Source organism: Sorghum bicolor, chromosome 3 (assembly GCF_000003195.3).
Source record: "Sorghum bicolor cultivar BTx623 chromosome 3, Sorghum_bicolor_NCBIv3, whole genome shotgun sequence".
In the NCBI taxonomy this organism is placed as follows: Eukaryota; Viridiplantae; Streptophyta; class Magnoliopsida; order Poales; family Poaceae; genus Sorghum; species Sorghum bicolor.
This window is the reverse complement of record NC_012872.2, coordinates 73,176,973-73,195,784: the sequence shown is the minus strand read 5'-3', so window position 1 is coordinate 73,195,784 and position 18,812 is coordinate 73,176,973. Positions and strand designations below refer to the sequence as shown.

General features: G+C 47.2%; 3 protein-coding genes across 6 annotated transcripts; 1 reads left to right on the top strand and 2 right to left on the bottom strand.

Annotated features, from left to right (window-relative positions):
* Window positions 697-2,070, top strand: LOC8077367. Its single transcript, XM_002459065.1, has one exon. It carries the CDS (start codon window positions 697-699, stop codon window positions 2,068-2,070), a length of 1,374 nt encoding a protein of 457 aa, XP_002459110.1.
* On the bottom strand, window positions 3,491-12,389 carry LOC110433846 (beta-galactosidase). Of its 4 annotated transcripts, XM_021456647.1 has the most exons (19): window positions 12,163-12,382; window positions 11,704-11,868; window positions 10,860-11,046; window positions 10,525-10,764; window positions 10,252-10,398; window positions 9,595-9,673; window positions 8,686-8,869; window positions 8,280-8,345; window positions 7,494-7,730; window positions 7,203-7,409; window positions 6,784-7,087; window positions 6,560-6,719; window positions 6,357-6,465; window positions 5,891-6,026; window positions 5,717-5,772; window positions 5,333-5,632; window positions 4,838-4,960; window positions 4,030-4,719; window positions 3,491-3,943 (listed from the first exon to the last, which is right to left on the bottom strand). In XM_021456647.1, exons 3-19 carry the CDS (start codon window positions 10,990-10,992, stop codon window positions 3,773-3,775), a joined length of 3,342 nt encoding a protein of 1,113 aa, XP_021312322.1. In that variant the 5' UTR covers window positions 10,993-11,046; window positions 11,704-11,868; window positions 12,163-12,382; the 3' UTR covers window positions 3,491-3,772. The 4 variants fall into 4 exon arrangements, with proteins under 4 accessions (XP_021312322.1, XP_021312323.1, XP_021312321.1 ...); XM_021456648.1 differs by lacking the exon at window positions 11,704-11,868 and having other exon boundaries at window positions 12,263-12,389; XM_021456646.1 differs by lacking the exon at window positions 11,704-11,868.
* On the bottom strand, window positions 14,525-18,382 carry LOC8077366 (two-component response regulator ORR4). The gene is made up of 5 exons (XM_002456899.2): window positions 17,629-18,382; window positions 17,347-17,450; window positions 17,150-17,227; window positions 16,953-17,023; window positions 14,525-15,390 (listed from the first exon to the last, which is right to left on the bottom strand). The coding sequence occupies exons 1-5, from the start codon at window positions 17,732-17,734 to the stop codon at window positions 15,012-15,014; spliced, it is 738 nt and encodes a 245-aa protein (XP_002456944.1). The 5' UTR covers window positions 17,735-18,382; the 3' UTR covers window positions 14,525-15,011.

The following is an 18,812-nucleotide window of genomic DNA, read 5'->3' as shown; positions in this document are numbered from 1 at the left end:
GCGGATGAAGCGGTGGCGCTGAGTTGTGGACTTGTGGTGGTGCATACGAGATAGGACACCATGCAGACGCCCGGGGGGCGGGGGAGCTGCCCAACGCCGGCGCTGCTCGCTCGCACGTGTCTTGCGCGGCGGCCGTCTCCTGAAACCTGAAGGAGCTAGCGAGCGGCAGGATGAAGCCCCAGCGTCTTCGTTCGTCCGTCCTCTTCCTCAGCTCCTACCGAGTTTCCTTCATTGCCGGAAAGGACCGGCACCGGCGGGAAGCCATGCGAGGTCTCGGAGGACACCGGTGGATCGGAGGCGCCGTGGCGGGAGCGCCGGAGCAGGGCGGCGCGCGTGGCAGGATGGGACTTGGGACGGGGAGAGGCGGGGCCGGACGGCGCGACGGCGTGGCGAGACGTGGAGGGGCGGGGTTTTGGGGGAAAAACATGTCTCTTTTATTGGAAAAAAAATGTGCCTTTTATAGTTTTTATAAGAATTTTTAATGTCACCTCAAATATTTAGATGTACACATAAAATATTAAATATAAATAAAAAATAATTAATAATTTACAAGATAAATTTTTAAGGCCTAACTACACCTTGTTTGGCCAAGGCAAAAAAATAGGAGAGAAATGATATATTAGATCCAAGTCTACCGACTTGCATGAGCAATGTATAGCGGACCGTGCCCTACTCTGGATCCTCGTCGAAACAATCATGGCCGGTTCGCGCCGCCGCCGCCAACTCAAGCGGCAGAGGGAGAGGCAGCAGGCGGCCGCCGCAGCTGCCCCTGCACCTGCCCCTGTCCGGCTGTTCAACTTCCACTGCTTTCCGCCCGAGCTGCTGGCCGAGATCCACCACCGCCTCGCCTTCCTCGAGCGGCTCGCCTTCGCCTCCGTCTGCGGCGAGTCGGGGCAACTCTTGAGGGAGACGCCGTGGCTCATCCTCCCCGCGGAGAACGCGGACAGGGCCAGGGTCTTTTCCGTGGCCGACGGTGAGTCCGCCACCGTGCGCACCTCGGACGTGGCCATGCGCGGCCCCGTCGCCATCGGCTCCTCGGGCGGGTGGCTCGTGACGGCCGACGACCGGGGCGCCCTGCGAATGACCAACCCGGCCACGGGCGCGCACGCCGACCTGCCGGCCATCACCACCGTCCCGTTCATCGAGCCGAAACCCGGCGGCCACTGGTTCTGCCTCGACGTGCATCCCTTCCTGCAGGTCCGCTTCGGAGGCCAACCCCCACCCCCGCCGGCGCCGGGACACAGTTACGACTACCCAACGGCGAGGACGTTCACGGTCACGGCCGCCCAGATGCGGCAGGTGTTCTACCGCAAGGTCGTCCTCTCGGAATCGCCGCGCCCGGACAGCTACGCCGCCATGCTCATCATGGAACGGTGCATCGGCGCCCCGGCCTTCGCGACGGCGGAGGACGGCCCGGACCCCTCGTGGAGGATGGCGCGCTCCCCCGACGCCGTCGAGGACGCCATACACCACGACGGCCGCTTCTTGTCCATCACCTACACCGGCCGCGTCGAGGCGTGGCAGCGCGACGCCGAGACCGGCGAGTTCACCAGCGAAGAGGTCGCGCCGAGGCTGGCTTACGAGGACATGCACCTGCGCCGCAAGTACATCGCGGCGTCGATGGACGGGCGACTCATTGCCGTGCTCAAGCACGCTGGGGATTTTAAAAGTGACGACGATCATCCCTACTCCAGGGCCAGGGGCACGCGCACGCGCGTTTCCTTCAAGGTCCAGATACTGGACCGCGTCAAGGGCCGGTGGGAGGAGGCGGCGGACATCGGCGACACCGCGCTCTTCGTCGGCGTCAACGGGTCGATGTGCCTGTCGACGAGGGAGCACCAGGGCATTAGGCCCGGCTGCGTCTACTTCACCGACGACGAGGTCGGGGCGGCCTGCCTACGCGAGGCCAACTGCCAGCTGAGATCCTATTCCTACGGCGAAGCCGACGACATCGAGCTCAGAGACGTTGGCGTCTATAACCTAAAGGCCGGCAGTGTAGAGACTATACGTGCGCTCGGCAAGCATCAGCTATGGCCGCCGCCGGCGTGGTTCACGCCTTCCTTCTTGTGAACACTGCACGGATCCTTCCTAGAATCAATAACATGCAGAGCTAATTAACCGTAAGAATGGAATTGGGGCTAGCTCGAACGATCATAAGCGGGAGTACATCTATTTTATTTAATTGCTTTCTTCCTATCATATTGTATACAGCTTTTTATCTACCATGCATGGAGTTCCATCATTGAGTAATAACTACTTTTATTTGATGGTTAATAATGTAGGATTTTGTTATTGGTGCTTTCCTGATCATTGAACGTAGGATTGGTTATTGGTAACACACCAACAAAAGCTTGTGCCTAAGTATTTGGATGTTGAAATTGAAATGATTTGACTACTTAAGTTTAGTAATGGGTATTGAGGCTACTAAAATTTAGTAATGGGTATTGAATTTTGCGATGTAACTAGTTACACAATGTACTATTTTTTGAATAATATAGATAATCTTAGAAGCAGGATTCAAACATTGGAAGGAATTTAGTATTCTTTCTTACACAAAATTATAGATTACCCGAACCATTCAGATCACAGGAGGCGTCACGATACCCGCAATGGTGGAATACCTTAGATTTTCGGATCAGGTGTGACACGTCACACGTCTAATTGTTCGAGGCTAAGGACCATTTGGTGTGCCAATGGACGGTTGATAGGGTGTATACCACGCGGTCAGCTTATAGGGCACTACACTTGGTATCACACCCAATATCAGGATGTGATCGGATCTGGGAGACTTGGGCCCCTTTGCGAGTCAAGATAATTCCTCTGGCTTGCACTACGAAGATGCCACGTACCGGACAACAGACAAAATGACGCCGCGGCCTCGATGCCCTTGGACAGTAGACTAGAGACGACGCCACAGCCTTGATGCCCCAAGTCACTTCTTCTTGTGCAGCTCAAGGGTCGGAGTCCATCGACCACATGCTCACGTCATGCTCCTTCTCCCGCCATGGGAGCTTTGTGGCTCTTCTCCCGCCATGGGAGCTCTGGAAAAAGCACAATGCAAGATGTTTTCACAATAACGCGAGATATTTTCGTAATAACACACCTCCGCAGTTATCTTGGTGCTAGCGGTCATCAAGCATGTCGCCAAACAATGGGTTGATGTCAGGGCATGCAAGCTAGGTTGTCTAATTCGTGAGTAGTCCACCGAAGGACCCCTTTGCTAGGGATGTGAAGCCAAAATGTAAACATTCTTGTCCTCCTTCCTTAGTGTGCTGTTGAATAGCGCATCGTGTAAAAAAAATATCTCCTACTTAATACAAAGACGCAGAAACCATTTTCCCCTTTTGTGTATTCAAGAAAAAAAACTATATCCCTCTTTTTACTTCCATAATGTGACCTGGCCCCACGTTCTCCATATATATCTGATATATGATCCGGATTCATAACCCCATACTCATAGAATTCGGTAGGGGGTCCAATTTCAAAAAGATGATACGAAATCCGATTTCAAGATGTGTTAAGTTCTATGCAAATGCAATGGAGTCTGATTGACGTGCTGAGTTACGTTTACTAGTAACGAAACCGAAAAACATATCCAGGATTTGTTAGAACATCACGGGAACCAGGCGAATGCGTCTCTGATTTATTGTATATTATTTATAATATAATAATTCACTGGCCAGTCCATTGCAGGATCGAATGCGTCTCTGGTTCATTGTTGTTTCGCAAGGCTCGATGGGCCTGCCTCTCTCTTCACGGGCCTCCGGCACCATCAGCTGGGTAGCTGAGACCTGTAGATGTCATGGCACAACGACGTCGGCAGCAGGGGGCAGAGCCGCAGGGAGAAGGCGTACCGCGTCGGCGGCAGCAGGTACTGCTCGTGCACGCACGGCGACCAGCTGTCGTCGCCGCCCAGCCCCATGTGCCTGTGGTCAAGATGCACCTGCAAAACAAACACGAGCACGAGCCGAGCCATCACTCCCCGACCCGACCACTCAAAAAAGAAAACACATGGCTTCCCAATCCCACCTCGATGTCGTCCCCCTTCACCAGCCTGTGGACGTGCGTCGCCCTGTCGAGCTCCGCGGCGCCGTAGTAGCTGGCGCTCACCTGCATCGGCGGGGAGCCGCCGTGCGCCGACGCGTACAGGCCGAGCCCGCCGCCGTCGCGGAGCGCCACCCACCTGACGTCCGCCCGCCCGCCGCACTCCACGGGGGCAATGTACGGCACGTGCAGCTCCTCCACGCTGCTCTCGTACACGCCGACGTGCGCCGCCGCCTTGCGGTCCGGGTAGCACTCGAAGGGGCCCCGCCCGTACCAAGTGACGTGGCTCAGGGACCTCTCGGCGCTGAACACGACGCCTACCCGGGGAAGGGGAGGGAGGTCGGCCTTGGGGTTCACCTCGTAGTCGAGAACCACGTCGCCTGACTCGTGGATCCGGCAGACCATCTTCACCCGGAAGAGAATGGACTCGGAGGCTTCGTCGTCAGGCTTCGGCAAGTGCCCGGGAACGCCGTAGTAGACGGTGGAGAACTCCACGGTGTTGTCCGGCGATTCCTTGATAGAGAACTGACTGCTGTGGAACGAGACGTTGTCGAGGAAGGCTTCTCTCCATCGCGAAGCGTATGGCTTGGTGAAGAAACCTCCTTTGTCGTTGTCAGTTGGTGCGCGCCAAAAGCATGGGAGTATCCCCTTGCTCATAAGCTCAACGTCGTTGACCTGTTGTTCGCAATAGCATCATTAGCTTTATTAGTCCACTTGATTTACACTTGCCTATTTACTACTTTTTGGCATGTATGGACAGCATGTTTCAGCTCCCCATGAACATTCTACATACCTTCCAGCTGTCGATTGTTCCCAATTGACTGTTTACTTTAATTTTCCATGCATTATTCTTGCAGATGGTTACACTATCACCAATGCGTTCACAGACCAAAGGGCTGCTGGAGAATGCTATCACCTGAAGATTATACTAAGCTGTAAGACATTGAGGAAGAAACCAGAGTAAAATAGTACTAGCCTGTGTGAGAATGAAGACGAAACAGGAGCAAAATAGTACTCCATCCATCTCAAATTATAAGTCATTCCAAGAATCTTGAAGAGTCAAAGCATCTCAACTTTGACCAAATTTATATGATAACATAATAACATTTATGATACTAAGTATCATTAGGTTCTTCATTAGTTATATTTTCACAGTAATATCTATTTGATGTCATAAATCATTCTAATTTTTTCTATAATGTTGGTCAAACTTTGAGTATTAAGCTGTAAGACAATGAGGATGAAACAGGAGTAAAGTAGTAAACAAGATCAGGCTGAGAAAACATACGTTGGGGACAAAGACATTTTTCTGAGGCAAACACAGTTGTGCTGAAGCCAAGAGATGACCGGCTTTAGCCCATCGTGTTTCATGCCTCTGTTTCACATTTACAGACAAAAATACTTCTTTTGCTGCACAAGCACTCCAAAGGGCAAACCATGGTGATAATTCCATGTTGATGAGATGACTAGTTTGCGGTGCCAAAGTTGGAACATTCAAAGGACCAGAGCCCAAGATGCAACCATCTCCATGAAGAACCCAACTGAAGTCCAAAGATTCTGTTGTCTCAAAAAAGTGTCCATTTTCAATCTGTGTGATAATAACGGAACTATTAGAGGCACAAAGCACATAAGAAAATAACATGATGACTAACAAACATCAACTAGAGGTTACCTTAAGCATGTTTTCTGCTGATGATATTTTGATAGGCTGGTGAAGGTATTTAACTTCTGCAACCAGAATCAATTTGGTCAGCCAAGTTTGGCATACAATGACTTTGGAGAAAAAGATATTAGTTTAACAAATTGATACATAAGACAAACATTTTTCCCTAGTATTTCCGGTTACCATGAACAGCTGGGTGAATCGTCCGATCAGGCCACACAATGCCATTGAGGCAAAAATTGGAGTCATTTGGAGTATCTCCAAAGTCACCACCATATGCCCAAAATTTAGATCCATCTGAGTCCTCCTTCAGTAAACCCTGAAACAAAAAAAAAAAAGGAAAAGGATAGTGGTCAGAAACAAACGATGGTGTAAGAAAATAAACAAAATTCGTCAATGATACATTTTACAGCATTTCACTTGTAGGCTGTAGCAATGTACTAGATTAGCTTGACAAGATTTTTAGGCAATGATGAAAGTTAAAGAAGTCAGCTTGTTATAATCCTTTTCTACTCTATCCACTCATCAAAGAAGCAGGTCATAAATCATAACTTAACCCAACCAGTGAGACACATAAGAAAGTCCTAGAGGCTTATAGAAACTAGAATCACACAAATGTCAAGAGTGGATGAAAGTAAATAGGTGATACCTCATCAACCCAGTCCCATATAAAACCTCCTTGGAGTCCAAAAGTGTTGTCTATGGCCATCCAATACGCATCAATATTCCCATTACTGTTTCCCATAGCATGTGAATATCTTGAAAGCAAAAGGAAAAGTATTTTAATCAAAATCATATGAATACAGACAAAGGGAATCAAGTTATTAATATGTGAGGTCATGATTAGCATACTCGCAAAGAATTAGAGGCCTTGTTTCAGATGGATCTTTTGCTATCTTAACAATATCCCAGACACGCATATACATGGGGCACACAATATCTGTGGATGATGTTCTGGAACCACCTCCCTCATAATGAAGGAGTCTTGTTGGATCCCTTCCACGAATCCACCCTAGATGAATGTTACCATTAGATAAGATACAGAAAAAATAAACTGACAGGTAAGAATGTTTTACCAGACATGGAAACATGATTAGGTCCATATGAAGATTCATTTCCTAGGGACCAAACAATAATGCATGCATGATTCTTATCTCTCTCCACCATGCTAACAACACGATCAAGCATTGCATTTGCCCAGATAGGTTCTAGTGTAGGATGCTTGAAAGTGCTAGAATCATCAAAACCATGTGTCTCAATGTTGGCTTCATCTATGACATAAAGACCAAAGATGTCACATAACTCATACCACCTCGGGTGCTGTGGGTAATGGCTATTTCTAACAGCATTGATATTGTTTTGCTTCATCAAAATCACATCCTGTCACAAATAGATAGATTGTAAGAATCTGAACCTGGGCAGATGATTAAATCAAACCAAAGAGATGATATGTTAAAACTTAAAATGTTCTCCAATATGAGAGGAAGATATCGACCTCAATCATGCATGCTTCTAAATTTGTCTTTCCAAGGCGTGGATGGTGCTCATGTCTGTTGACACCTCTTAGTACAACAGGACATCCATTGACAAGCATTTGCTTGTGTGCCAGGACCACATTACGAATGCCCACTTGGCATGACTCACAATCAATAAGCTTCCCATTGGCATCTTTAAGGAGAACAACAAGAGTGTATAAGTTGGGCTGTTACAAGAGGAAGAATAGTTAAAGACATAGCTTTTATACAGTTGAACTGTAACAGTACCCTGGGGTTATTATATCTCTTACATGCTCACTAGACCAAAGTTTTGGATTTTCTATTTTTCCACCAAGAACATAACCATGAAAACCACGACAAGGGCTTCCAGTTGGGTTTGGCTTCGGTTTCAAATTGACTGCATTAGCATATGAAAGACCAGCATCTATACTGATAGATAGTCCAGAGTTATCAAAGAGTGTTGCTTCAATAGACAAAGTTGGGACATGCTCCCGGTCTTTCTTGTGTGAGTCAATCTCCACGTCGACCTGACATACTAAATAACATTAGAAGTGAACTAAATTACATAGCAATATCAGATTAAATAATTCCTTGACTTGTGCAAAATCAGCAATTACAATACCTATATTTTGCCATATGAGGGAAAAAAACAGGAAATGGCAAATGAGTTCCCCTAGAAAATGTGTTGCCTGTTGTTTGGTGTTGAAAAGATGGGGCATAAAAAGCTATAGCAATCGAAGCAAGCACGAAAGCTGGATAAGCACATAATGATTATCTGTTGCGATAACAGCATAAGATTCTAAATGTATCTACAAGTCCTTTGGTGGTTGGTTAATTGATTAATCATGTGGTTCTGAGTAACAGATATCAGTTATTACTGTAAAAAATGTTTGAACTTTGAAGGTTATATTAACATTCCTACCCAAAAGAAAGAAGGAAGAAAGGTAAGAAATAGTCTTCAATCATCTTCATTAGTTTTTCCCGGAACATGTGTGTCATGAATAAAATCATCTCCACTAAGGCACTAACCAATTCGCAAAACCGGATAACCCTGCCAAGATTGGGACTAGAGTTACCTCAATATCAGCTAAACTGAAATTATCATCCAAGGTTGCTTTGAAGAAGTAATCTGTGATAAAAATCTGCAAAGAACATTTGAGCACTTCATAACGCAAGAATTTTGGAGACACCAGAATAATTTCTTTAAGAAAAGGAATGGAGAAAACAAATAAAAATGTAATGCAGTGTATAATCTCAACAAGTTAGTACATCCCCCTTTTAAATAAAACAATGCAGCTCATGATTCAATTCTGCCTAGTTATTATGCCATATCTTGACAAACTCATGACATCAGGCACCTAATTCAAGTTTAAATGAGGTCATATTAAAAGCAAATATGAACCTTAAAGATCCCCAGTTTTTAGAAGATGCAAAATAATAGCTAGAAATTCATTAAGTGCCATGTAAGAAACAAGGAGTAACCTGTGGCTTTGATAGTAGGAGCACATCCCTGTGAATACCAGACAGCCTCCAGTGATCCTGATCTTCAAGATAAGAACCATCACTCCACCTCATAACTTGAACAGCAAGAACATTTTCCTTGTCCGAATCACAAGGATGGCAGCAATCGGTAACTTCAAACTCAGCAGGAAGCCTGCTGTCCTGGCTGCATTGGTACAATGGTACATCAAGCAACGCTCAATCAAACAAACAATTCATTACAAATCTATAATTACTAAATAAAATAGGTCAAACCAGATAGAGCACTATAATAAAACTTTATGTATAATTAAAAATCCTCAAGAATTTTCTTGTCTCAAAAGTGTCCGAAAATGAATAAAAAATACAAACAGCAGGTAGCCAGCAGCCCAACACTCCTAAATCACAACCAAAATGTTTAAGCTATCATGTTTCCAGGTGCAATTTTTTTAAAGCTTTGTTTATATAGAAAACAGAATTTTATAAATCTAAGCATTTGAAAAAACAATTCACAGCAGGAAAACATGTTTATAAGGTTGGGAACTGGGAAGAACCTTCGCTTTTTTCAAATAGAAAGTGAAAGATGTTAAATGGAAACTAAAATGCTGAAAAGATCTATACGTATAAACTTTTTGGATACCACACAACAGACAATTCGTGGTTGCAGATAATCGTATATTCCACTTTCTTATATACAGAAACCTTTTAAGGGTAGTACAGAAAAATTATGAGTCAGATACCGAAACAGTGATAACAATGACAGGCTTCACAGCATCCATTGGCAGTAAATAGGTGGACGGGGGATTATTTTGCCATCAACATTGTTAACTTGATAAGTTATTTGTACTGTAAATTGCAGATTAAAATAGAGTGCAACGAAAGAAAGTCAAAGCATTTTGCGGTTTTTCATACCTATACCCAATTGGTACTCCATTTACCCAAGCAAAAAATGCAGAATCAACAGCTTCAAAGTGCAGCAAGATCCTCCGACCTATCAGAAATCATAATCAGCACAAAATTGTGCAAAATGGATAACAGGGAATGTCAGGGACAACAGTAAGAGCTACATCCATTTAAATGTCAGAGACAAAGTTGTTATCCATGTCAAAGAATGTAAGAAGTTCAGAAAATGTCATAAGACGCATCCCAGGAGACATTAAAGGAATAACATAGCAAAAGGGGAAAAGAAAATAAATAAAAACATGTATATGTAACCAGCACAGAGCAGTTTGTCCAAGGAGATAGCCAGCTATGCAATAATCATGCCTCGCCCAAACTTGTCAAGAATCGCACAAACATTGTGAAACCAATGCAGAACTTCAGAACAGGTCTGCTACTGTCAGCGATTCCTTTTCAAGTTCATGAACCACATATCTTCTCGAACAAGACAAATATTCGATATAATGACAACGTCATCCAAATCATCATCGCAGGAGGGAGGGAGAGAGAAAAGAAAGGAGGAATAGAAGGATTAAGAACAAAGAACAGAATTGGGTGGCAATTAGCACCAACATACCATGATTGCTGTACAGAAAAGAAAGATTGCAAAATATTATGTAAATAGCATACCTTTCCACTCTTTTGGGATGTGAAAAACTGTCCTGTAACAACCCGTGGGATTATCAGCCGGCACAAATGGTGGGTTCAATGGGAAAGGATAAGTCATATTTGTGTAGATTGGACGGTCAAACCCATGCATTTGCCAATTTGAGGGAACTGCAAGCAAGTAGGACTCACTTGAGAATAATTTTCAAATGATGTGCAAGAGAACATGCTAAACAACAAGCACCTTCTCAGCTAAAAAGCATGTTGAAAAGGCAGAAGGAAGTTGTAGCACCGTGCCTGGCAAAGCCGCCCAATTTGAATCATCAAAATGAGTATCATAGAATCTCTCTGGAACACTTTCCACCGAAGGAGACAGAAGGAATTTCCAGTATCCACTTAGAGATTTGGCGTATGGTAAGCCCTTGGACCAAAAAACAGCACTTTCCAGAGCACCGCGAACCGCATCATCGTTCCAGACAGCAGTGTCAGAATTGAGGTAGTTCACATTCCTCCGTTCATGCCAATACTTCAGGGCTCCTATGGATATAGGAAAGAAAAGAAAACAAACCAATCAAACAATTTGGATACAGGAAAGACAAAATTGGCTATTGGGAGAGTGCATTAGACCTTACCTTCCAGCGTGTCCTGTGAGCGCAATGGCACATGCGCCTCACGCTTTCTCCACTTGAAGAATGACGGGTCCTCCCAAGTTTTATGTGAAGAGCTCGAAGGAGGAAACATGGCACTAGCATAAGCTAAAGCCATTATGGGCAAACAGGAGCACCTCTTTCCTCAAACCAGCTGTACAAGACACATGTCCTGGAAAAAAAACGTGGAATTGCCATCTCATCAGAACAGACGAACTGTATGTAGCATGACTTGGAGTATGCAAACTGGATAATTGATTTTAGGATTTCGTGCCACTATGCTGGAGCTCTGAAGTCTGAACAAACTACAGTGGTGCTATTATAAATCCCACAGCTGCTGCCGCAGCGCTAACAACTGGCCGAAGGAAATACACTTCAGGATGGTCTGTAAAATGTCATTTTCTCTAATACTAATTCCCTGTGGAGCACGCTTACTCACTCTGTATGGCTGCATCTGCATCTGCAGCTAGGAAGTAAGCTCATCTGGAGTCCAGAACGTCGCTCATCCCAACCTCGTTTCCACTTCGCTGCTCCGAGCACCCGTCAATGGCTTCCACGCAACCCACTCCCCACTAAACGAAGCGCTCCGCAGTCCACAGCAGCCGTCCCCCTGCGGCCGCAGCCCTCCCCGAGATGGAACGGCCACCATAGCCGTGACCTACGACTAGGAGGAAATGGAAACCTAACCTCAAAACTTCGGTTCCTTCCCAGATCGTGGCAAGAGGATGGTCCGAAGAACCGAACCGAGATCCATCCTTAGACCCCGACAAAGACATTACGAGGCAAGCGATCGCATTCTATGCGGTGCGAGATGGGATCCGTGTCGTACCTGCAAGCTGCAGCCGGCGCCTGCAAGGCAGGAAGCGATCGATCGACGGTCCGCTGCCGGTGGAGTGGGGTTCGGATTTACTCGAAGTGGGATTACTAAATGGTGCCACGATGATGAGTGTATGCTTGGTCACGCAAGATTTCGCAATCGCATTATTTGTTTTCCCTAGAAAAAGACGAGACTCGCTTATATAATATAAACTACATAAAAACAAGCAAAATGATGATGATTAGATATTATTATTATTATTATTCGCTATGGCATCGCACGAACAGACGAACTCTTGTGGTGGTTGTGATTGTGACTGGAAACTGAATAAATAAACTATGCCCAGAACATGAAAGCAATGGGTTGGAGGATAATTGGACGGAATAATTAGTGATCCCGACGAGCGAGCGACGACTGACAGAGCATAGCAGAGCAGGGCTTCTAGTCCGAGCGACGCGCGAGGGTTCTTACCGGAGCAACGGAAGACAGCGGATCAGCAGCAAGTAGGTAGGGGATTCCGCGATCGAGGAACGAACTGGGTGTAGTGTAGTGTAGTGTAGTGAATCCTCACCGGCGGAATTGGGTTGCGGAGCGGAGTGGAGAAGTTGGACACTTGGATTGGGATTAAAGTGGAACAGGGCGGTCGTCGGAGCAACCGCAAAGTGACTGACTGTGACTCTCCTCCCAATCTGTTGTCGCATCGGGAGAGACGGAGAGTCCAGGACGCCACATGTGCTCGGGCGCAGATGGGCCTGCACTAGACATGGGCCGGGCCGCTTGCCTGGGGGAGGATTTGCTGGCTTGGGCTGGATCAGTTGAGGCCTGGTTTCCAATAGGTCCGGTAGGACGAGAGGAGGACCTTTCTGTCACATCATATTGCCGTAAGTCAGGCAGGCCTTGCTGGGCCTTCCGTAACTGTGGCACAAGTTCCCGCTTGAGGCCCGGGGCTCAGTGGATGGACATGGACCATCAACATCAAGCGAGCTACAGACCTCAGGGGGTACATATGACAGGTGGGACAGCATGTTAATTTTGTTTTTGGCACTTGTGACTTAAGCCAAAACCGGCCTGAAATATATGTATTATATTACTCATTCATCAAATTATAAGGTGTTTTGAGTTTTTAAATACAAAAAATGTTTTTTCAATATATTTACACATCGTGTATATCTAAGTGCATACAAAAATTATTGTATCTAGAAAAAAAAAACAAAATATCTTATAATTTGAATGGAGGGAGTAACACTCATCGGTGTGAAAAAAAAAATCACTATGTTTGTTAAGAGATCCTAAACATTACGATATTGAGCAAAAAGGAAAAATATTAATCAAAGGGCGTAACAAAAAAACGGAGGGGGTAAAACTAAGCAACAACTTTGATGGTTACAATTAGGACCTGTATGTTTCCCTTGCTAAATTTTAGTCAACTAACTCTTAGGTGACTAGTGCACTAAACTATTTTAGCTCCTTTTTAGTCAGTAGCTAAAATTTAATAGGAGGAAGCAAACAGACCCCGTACTCTACTCGTTTTAGGGATTCATAACCGAAGTTTGTCACCTTGCTCCTTGCATGTCTCATTATTAACGTGCCTTTTGCTTCTCGTAAGAGCCTACGGGGGCCATGTGCTGTATTCCGTACTTCAGTAACCTCAAGATTTAGCAGCCGAATCATTCGTAGACGACGCTTGTACACATTTAAACATCTGCGTGTCCGGTGCTTTCTTTGATTGTGAAAAAAAAAAGGGTAAAATCCCATTGTCCGGTGGTGGCAGCTGTGTCCCCCCACCCCAGCCGAAAAGACGGAGCAGAAAAAGGCCGAAACGACAAGCGTGGTACGCCAAATCTTGGAAGCAGTTGCCTGCCTCCCGGCCCGGCCATGCAATAGCAATAGCATCCTCCTCCACCTCCAGTCCACTCCGATCCGCCGGCAGCAAGACTGTCATGACAAGCAAGCAAGCAAAGCGACCGAGGGGAGGAGGAGGAGGACGAGGAGACCAGAGGACAGGGAGCGGACCACCCCCACATGGCCACCAACTTGCCACACATGCCCAGATGCAACGCATGCATACTGGCCGTGCGTGCATGAGCAGAGAGCCAAGGCGGCTCCAGTTCAACTCGGAGACGAGACGAGACGACCTTCTCCTTGTTTTTTTTTTTCTATCCCAAAAAAAATTAAAATTCGCAGCCGGTGCCGCTGGGTGACTGAGGCGTGTGTGATCGCAGAGAGATCTCCGGATATTGCTAGCTTATTGGATCCGCGGTGATCCTGCCGGATCCTGCCCCTCCTCCCGCCCAACCACCACTAGTTGCTTCGATGCCGCCACCACCGTCACCGTCGCCTAAAATATTGCCGTGCCAGTGCTACCCTAGCGTCATGCCAGTATGGCACACGTACGAAACAGTGTTTTCCATTAAACTGTACTACTTGTATATGTTTCTTAGAGTATTCTCTCCTTATATTTTTTTTATCATCTTCTTCATCTGTAAATCAGTCTAGCAGTTTCTTACTGTTACAGAGTCTAGGTGATTTTTCATTTCTCATGTAAAAAAGAAAAGGGTCGGTCGCGTCTGAATGGAGACCACCTGAAACGTTGTTTCGAGGGGACCGACATCAGATCGGCGTGGAGGACCACTGAAAACGTTGTTCCATGCTGTAGAATTTTTGCCTCCATCGTCAGGCAGGCCGACAGGGGAAAGAAAAGTTCGTCAGGCACGCTGACACGGGAAAGAAAAGCTCATCTGCTACGGCCAAAGAACGATATGAATGTTCAGATTACAGCATGTTTTATCTGAATATTCAGTATACATATTGGAAGAAAGAAGAAGAAGGACCGAGCGAAAACAACATCAGCAACCGATTGATACATCCATCCATCAACGCACGCATCAACCATCACAGGTTTTTAGGCAGCAAGTCAGTACCATGATTAATAAGCCGGGTGAAATTAAAAATTAGCCTAAACAACAAGAGCATCCAAGGCGCCTCCTGCCTTTTTATCTACAGCTTCCTTTTTCCCCCTTCCTAATGAACAACACAAGGGTGTCCATGTCCATGAGCACACAACAAAATTTGCAGCCCGAAGCAGCAGTCGCTATGTAATTGTTTTTCACTTAGAGCTAAACCCCACTCCATCCCCAGGAGCTAATGATGATCCACCCCTCCCAGAACCAAAAGAACCAGTGAAAGAAAGGAGGACGAGTTCTTTTGTTGGCGGCGGGCTGGGTTGCTCACTTGCTTGCCTTGCCTCTCGAGTCGACTGCATGCCCTGCTAGATTAATGTACGTAGTAGTATGTGATCCGGTTGCCTTCCGGAGTTCCGATCAGGTCTCCACGGCCAGGCTGCTCGTGGACAGCCTCGGCTTGGTGCTCTCCGGCGCCACCGCTGCCGCTGCCGCCGTCAGGGTCAGCCGCCCCTCCTCCTGCTGCTGCTCCATGGCAGCCGCCTTCCTCTTGTTGCCGCCGTTGCAGTCGCCAACGGCGGTTCCGTTGGATGCGGCCGACACCGGCTCCGCCGCGGTTTCCTCCGGCTCGTGCGCCGTTTGCACAGCCGGGTGCTGGTCCAGCTGCTGCTCAGGCTCCACCGCCTGTACCTGAGGCTTCTTGGGCTGCTTCCGTTTCAGCAGGTGTGACTTGAGCTTCTTCATGTCAGCGAGCTTCACGGGCTTCAGGAAAAACTCCTCTGCGCCATCTTCCAAGCACCTGAAAAACCTTGCAATCGTTAGCTGGAAATGGGATGGAAGCTGCAGATTGCTTGGAACGAACAAGGAAGGAAGCAAAGGGCCCTAGAGAAGAATCGAATCCTCTTCTTTCCCCCTTTGGTTTCTGAGAGAGACGAGACGAGTGATCACATCACTCCAGGCCAGACTTGTCAGATATCTTTGCTCCCACAGGGAAAAGAAAAGATCCGGTCTTTCGAATTTTTCAGCGCTCTTTTTGACTCAGCACAGCCCCATCCCACTATTAGAAATCTTGACCACAGGAATACGTTTTTTTCTAGTACAAAAAGAATACGAGAACTCGAAGCGAAAATGTTTTTGGCATAACCCAAAGATACAAATAACCTTTTTTCAATTTGCAACAAATCCAACCATTTGGTGTGGGTTTGTGTCCGAAAGATTTCGCGAGATCTTGGCCCACCACCACAGCACAGCAAGGCACTGAGAGGAACCTTTCCTATGCTTTACGTCGCTGTCACCGAGATATGGCGATCTATGCATGAAAACGCAGCGCGGCGCATTCAATTGCCCCACCACCACCACAGTCCACACCCTGAAAGCCTCTCCGTTCCGTTACACGGCAACGTCAAGGGTGCTGTTCTGGGGAATTCCGGGCCTTTTTCTCTTCCCTGTCCCGTCAAATCACGCTACTATGCTCCTCTTTTGTTCTTATCTGAAAAAGATCAAATCTTGGACGTTTGGTCGCTGCCGGCTTTGTTTAAATTGAATCTAATTGGACCCTTGCAAGAACTGATTTTTTTTTGTATAAGCGTAATAGACAGTAGTAACTGCAATATTGTTGATTTTCTATTTGGCAAAAGTGAAGGTCTAGTATGAGGCAGAGCCGCAGAGGAGGGCAAAGGAAAGAGATGAGCTGTATTAGCAAGATGGAAAAGCAGAGTTTTGCAGGGATGTTTTATTTATTTGCAAGCTTTAGACCTACTAACTAGACAGGCTTTAACTAATACTCCTACTACAAGGCACAAATTTTCAGAGCCAAAAGTTGCAAATCTTTCAGTGCTCCAATCAAATTAAGAAATCGATCCCAACGCCTGGAGAAGCCTTTTTTGTGCAAACACTAGTAAACTAAATAATCCCTAGGCGCCTTTTGTCAAAAGAAGAAGAAATTAAATAATCACTCACACATTCACTCAATCCATTCTGAATCCTGTCATGCAAAACTGGTAATCTAGCATGATGGCATTTTATTCCTTCTGCTCCCTAGACAACCCCCCAACCCTTTCACCATGATCTGTACCATGTACTACTACCTACAGATCTTAATCACTTCAGTTCAGAAGAAGCAGGCAGCCAAAAAACAGCAAAGCTCCAATCATTTTCATCTGGTACATCGGCATGCACACCAGCCACACACTGGCTGTTCTACGCATGAACTAGAAGATCAATCTCAGCTGTGCCCTAGTTAAATTCTCCTGCTCCTGCCTAGTGTGTGTACTAGTGGACCAACTCGATAAATGCTGCTCGTACTACAGTAAATAAGAACATGATGAGATAAGGTTTAAATTGAATGCGGCTGGAGCTCACCTGCTGATCCGGGCAGGCACATTCTCAGAAGACATGATCACCACAGGAATGTCCTTGAGCGAGGAGGACCCCTGCATCCCAGAATTGGCAAGCGAAGATGAGATGAGGTTTTTACTCCGCGGTGGTCCGTGGACCAGGATTATTAATGGGATTGAGAGCCCAAACAGGGTGAAGGAATTTAATTTAAGGCCCCTCACCTTCACCCTCTTGAGCAGATCGTATCCTGTCATGCCTGGCATGCAGTAGTCAGTGATGATGAGATTCACGTCGATCTCCTGCAGCAAGAACAAGAACAGAGGTTGGTGAGGTTACAGGCCAGAACAGAACAGAACAGGGTCGAACAGGGTGGGTGCCAATCCGAGCAGGAGGCAGGAGGCGAGGGATTTTCCCTTACCTGGTGGTCAGGGGAGGAGGAAGACGGCGACGACGCGTCCTCCGCCCCGTTGTCCCTCAGCCCCAGCAGCTCCAGCGCCTTGCTCCCGGAATCCACCGTGGTCACTGAAGAACAAGGACACGATTGGAAACCGATGATGAGATGAGAGGGAATTTCGCCGCAAGAAAGAAGAGGAAAAAAAACTCAACTCTTCCAAGAAACACGGACAGCAGGACGGACACACACTGTCCATGTCCTGTTGAGGCCGAGGGGCGGCCAGGTGTCGCCGCGGCGGGGGCTCACCTTGGTAGGACGAGTTCTTGAGGAGCATCTCGATGAGCTTCCTGTCGACGATGCTGTCGTCCACCGCGAGGACATGGAACCGCGACTCGGCATCCACCACCGTCATGGCGGCGTGGGACGGACGGGAACAGGCGGACGGACGACGACCAGAACGACCAGCGCGCGCGCACGCCGCAGCGTCCCTCGGCTCCTGAACAGCGCGCACAGGCAGGCCGGGAAGAGGCGTCGTCGCCTTCCTCCTCGTGGCCGCGGCGGGGTAGCGGTAGAAAGAAGGGTAGGTTGCTTTACTGAATGCGGCGGCAGGCGGCGGGGAGAGGGAGGCGGGGGATATAGGCGAGCGGCACAGCCATGGCACGGCACGTCACACGCGCCCACGCACCAGCAGAGCAGGCAGCGGCGTGGCCTCGATCGCCCCCCGGGAAAGCAAGATCCGACCGGATCACGCGCCCGAATCTCCACAGCAAATCGGCTCCATGATTTCTCCTCTCCCTCCCAGTCCCGCCCGCCCGCCCGCCCGCTCCCACCCTGTTCCTCGCTTTTGCCCCCGCTGTGGTCTCCGCGCCCGATGAGTTGGTTCTTGGCTTTGCTGTGGTGTGGGTGTGGTGTGGATGCCAAGCAACTAGGCTGCCTGCCTGCCTGCCTGCCTGCCTGCACGGACGCACCTCTCGGCACAACCAGCACAGCACAGCTGCCTTCCTTGTTTCTTCGGTTTCTGACTCTCTGGTCTCTACCCAACAGCCAACAAGGCCAACACCGCTCCTCCCCCTTTCTATTGTCCCTCTCAGCTACGATTTGGTTGCTTTCACATGAATATTCCGTACATCTTATATATTATTTCGAGATGAGTGAGGCATGCTAAATGCAGTACATGTAAATGACTGAAAAAAAGGAATACTTGGTTTGTTGTACAGTAACCTTGTACTATAGATGGAACAATCATGCAAAATGGTTGATTATACATGTATTTCAGCATATAATAGCAATTTTCTCAGCATAGACATATTTCAGCATTTGCTCATAGAAACTACTACATCTATTAAACAAGACCTTCTTCATTAGATTACGTGGGCAGAAGAACACACACCCTTAGGCCGTCAGTGTGTTTTCAACTTTTTTTTCTCTCTCTCAAAAGCTTTTTGTTTTTTTTTTTTATCTTTTCGAGAACTAGCTCAACAGGTGGATGT

What these genes read in the sequence shown, in the direction of transcription:
- LOC110433846 (XM_021456648.1), bottom strand. Translation starts at nt 10,992, where the DNA reads ATGGCTTTAGCTTATGCTAGTGCCATGTTTCCTCCTTCGAGCTCTTCA. An exon ending in GGAGTACCAATTGGGTATAG is followed by an intron (nt 8,870 to 9,594) that starts GTATGAAAAACC and finishes GTACCAATGCAG; the next exon opens with CCAGGACAGCAGGCTTCCTG. An exon ending in TAGAAGCATGCATGATTGAG is followed by an intron (nt 7,088 to 7,202) that starts GTCGATATCTTC and finishes TATTTGTGACAG; the next exon opens with GATGTGATTTTGATGAAGCA.
- LOC8077367 (XM_002459065.1), top strand. Translation starts at nt 697, where the DNA reads ATGGCCGGTTCGCGCCGCCGCCGCCAACTCAAGCGGCAGAGGGAGAGG.
- LOC8077366 (XM_002456899.2), bottom strand. Translation starts at nt 17,734, where the DNA reads ATGACGGTGGTGGATGCCGAGTCGCGGTTCCATGTCCTCGCGGTGGAC. An exon ending in CCTCCTCCCCTGACCACCAG is followed by an intron (nt 17,228 to 17,346) that starts GTAAGGGAAAAT and finishes TTCTTGCTGCAG; the next exon opens with GAGATCGACGTGAATCTCAT. An exon ending in GTGCCTGCCCGGATCAGCAG is followed by an intron (nt 15,391 to 16,952) that starts GTGAGCTCCAGC and finishes AAGGTTTTTCAG; the next exon opens with GTGCTTGGAAGATGGCGCAG.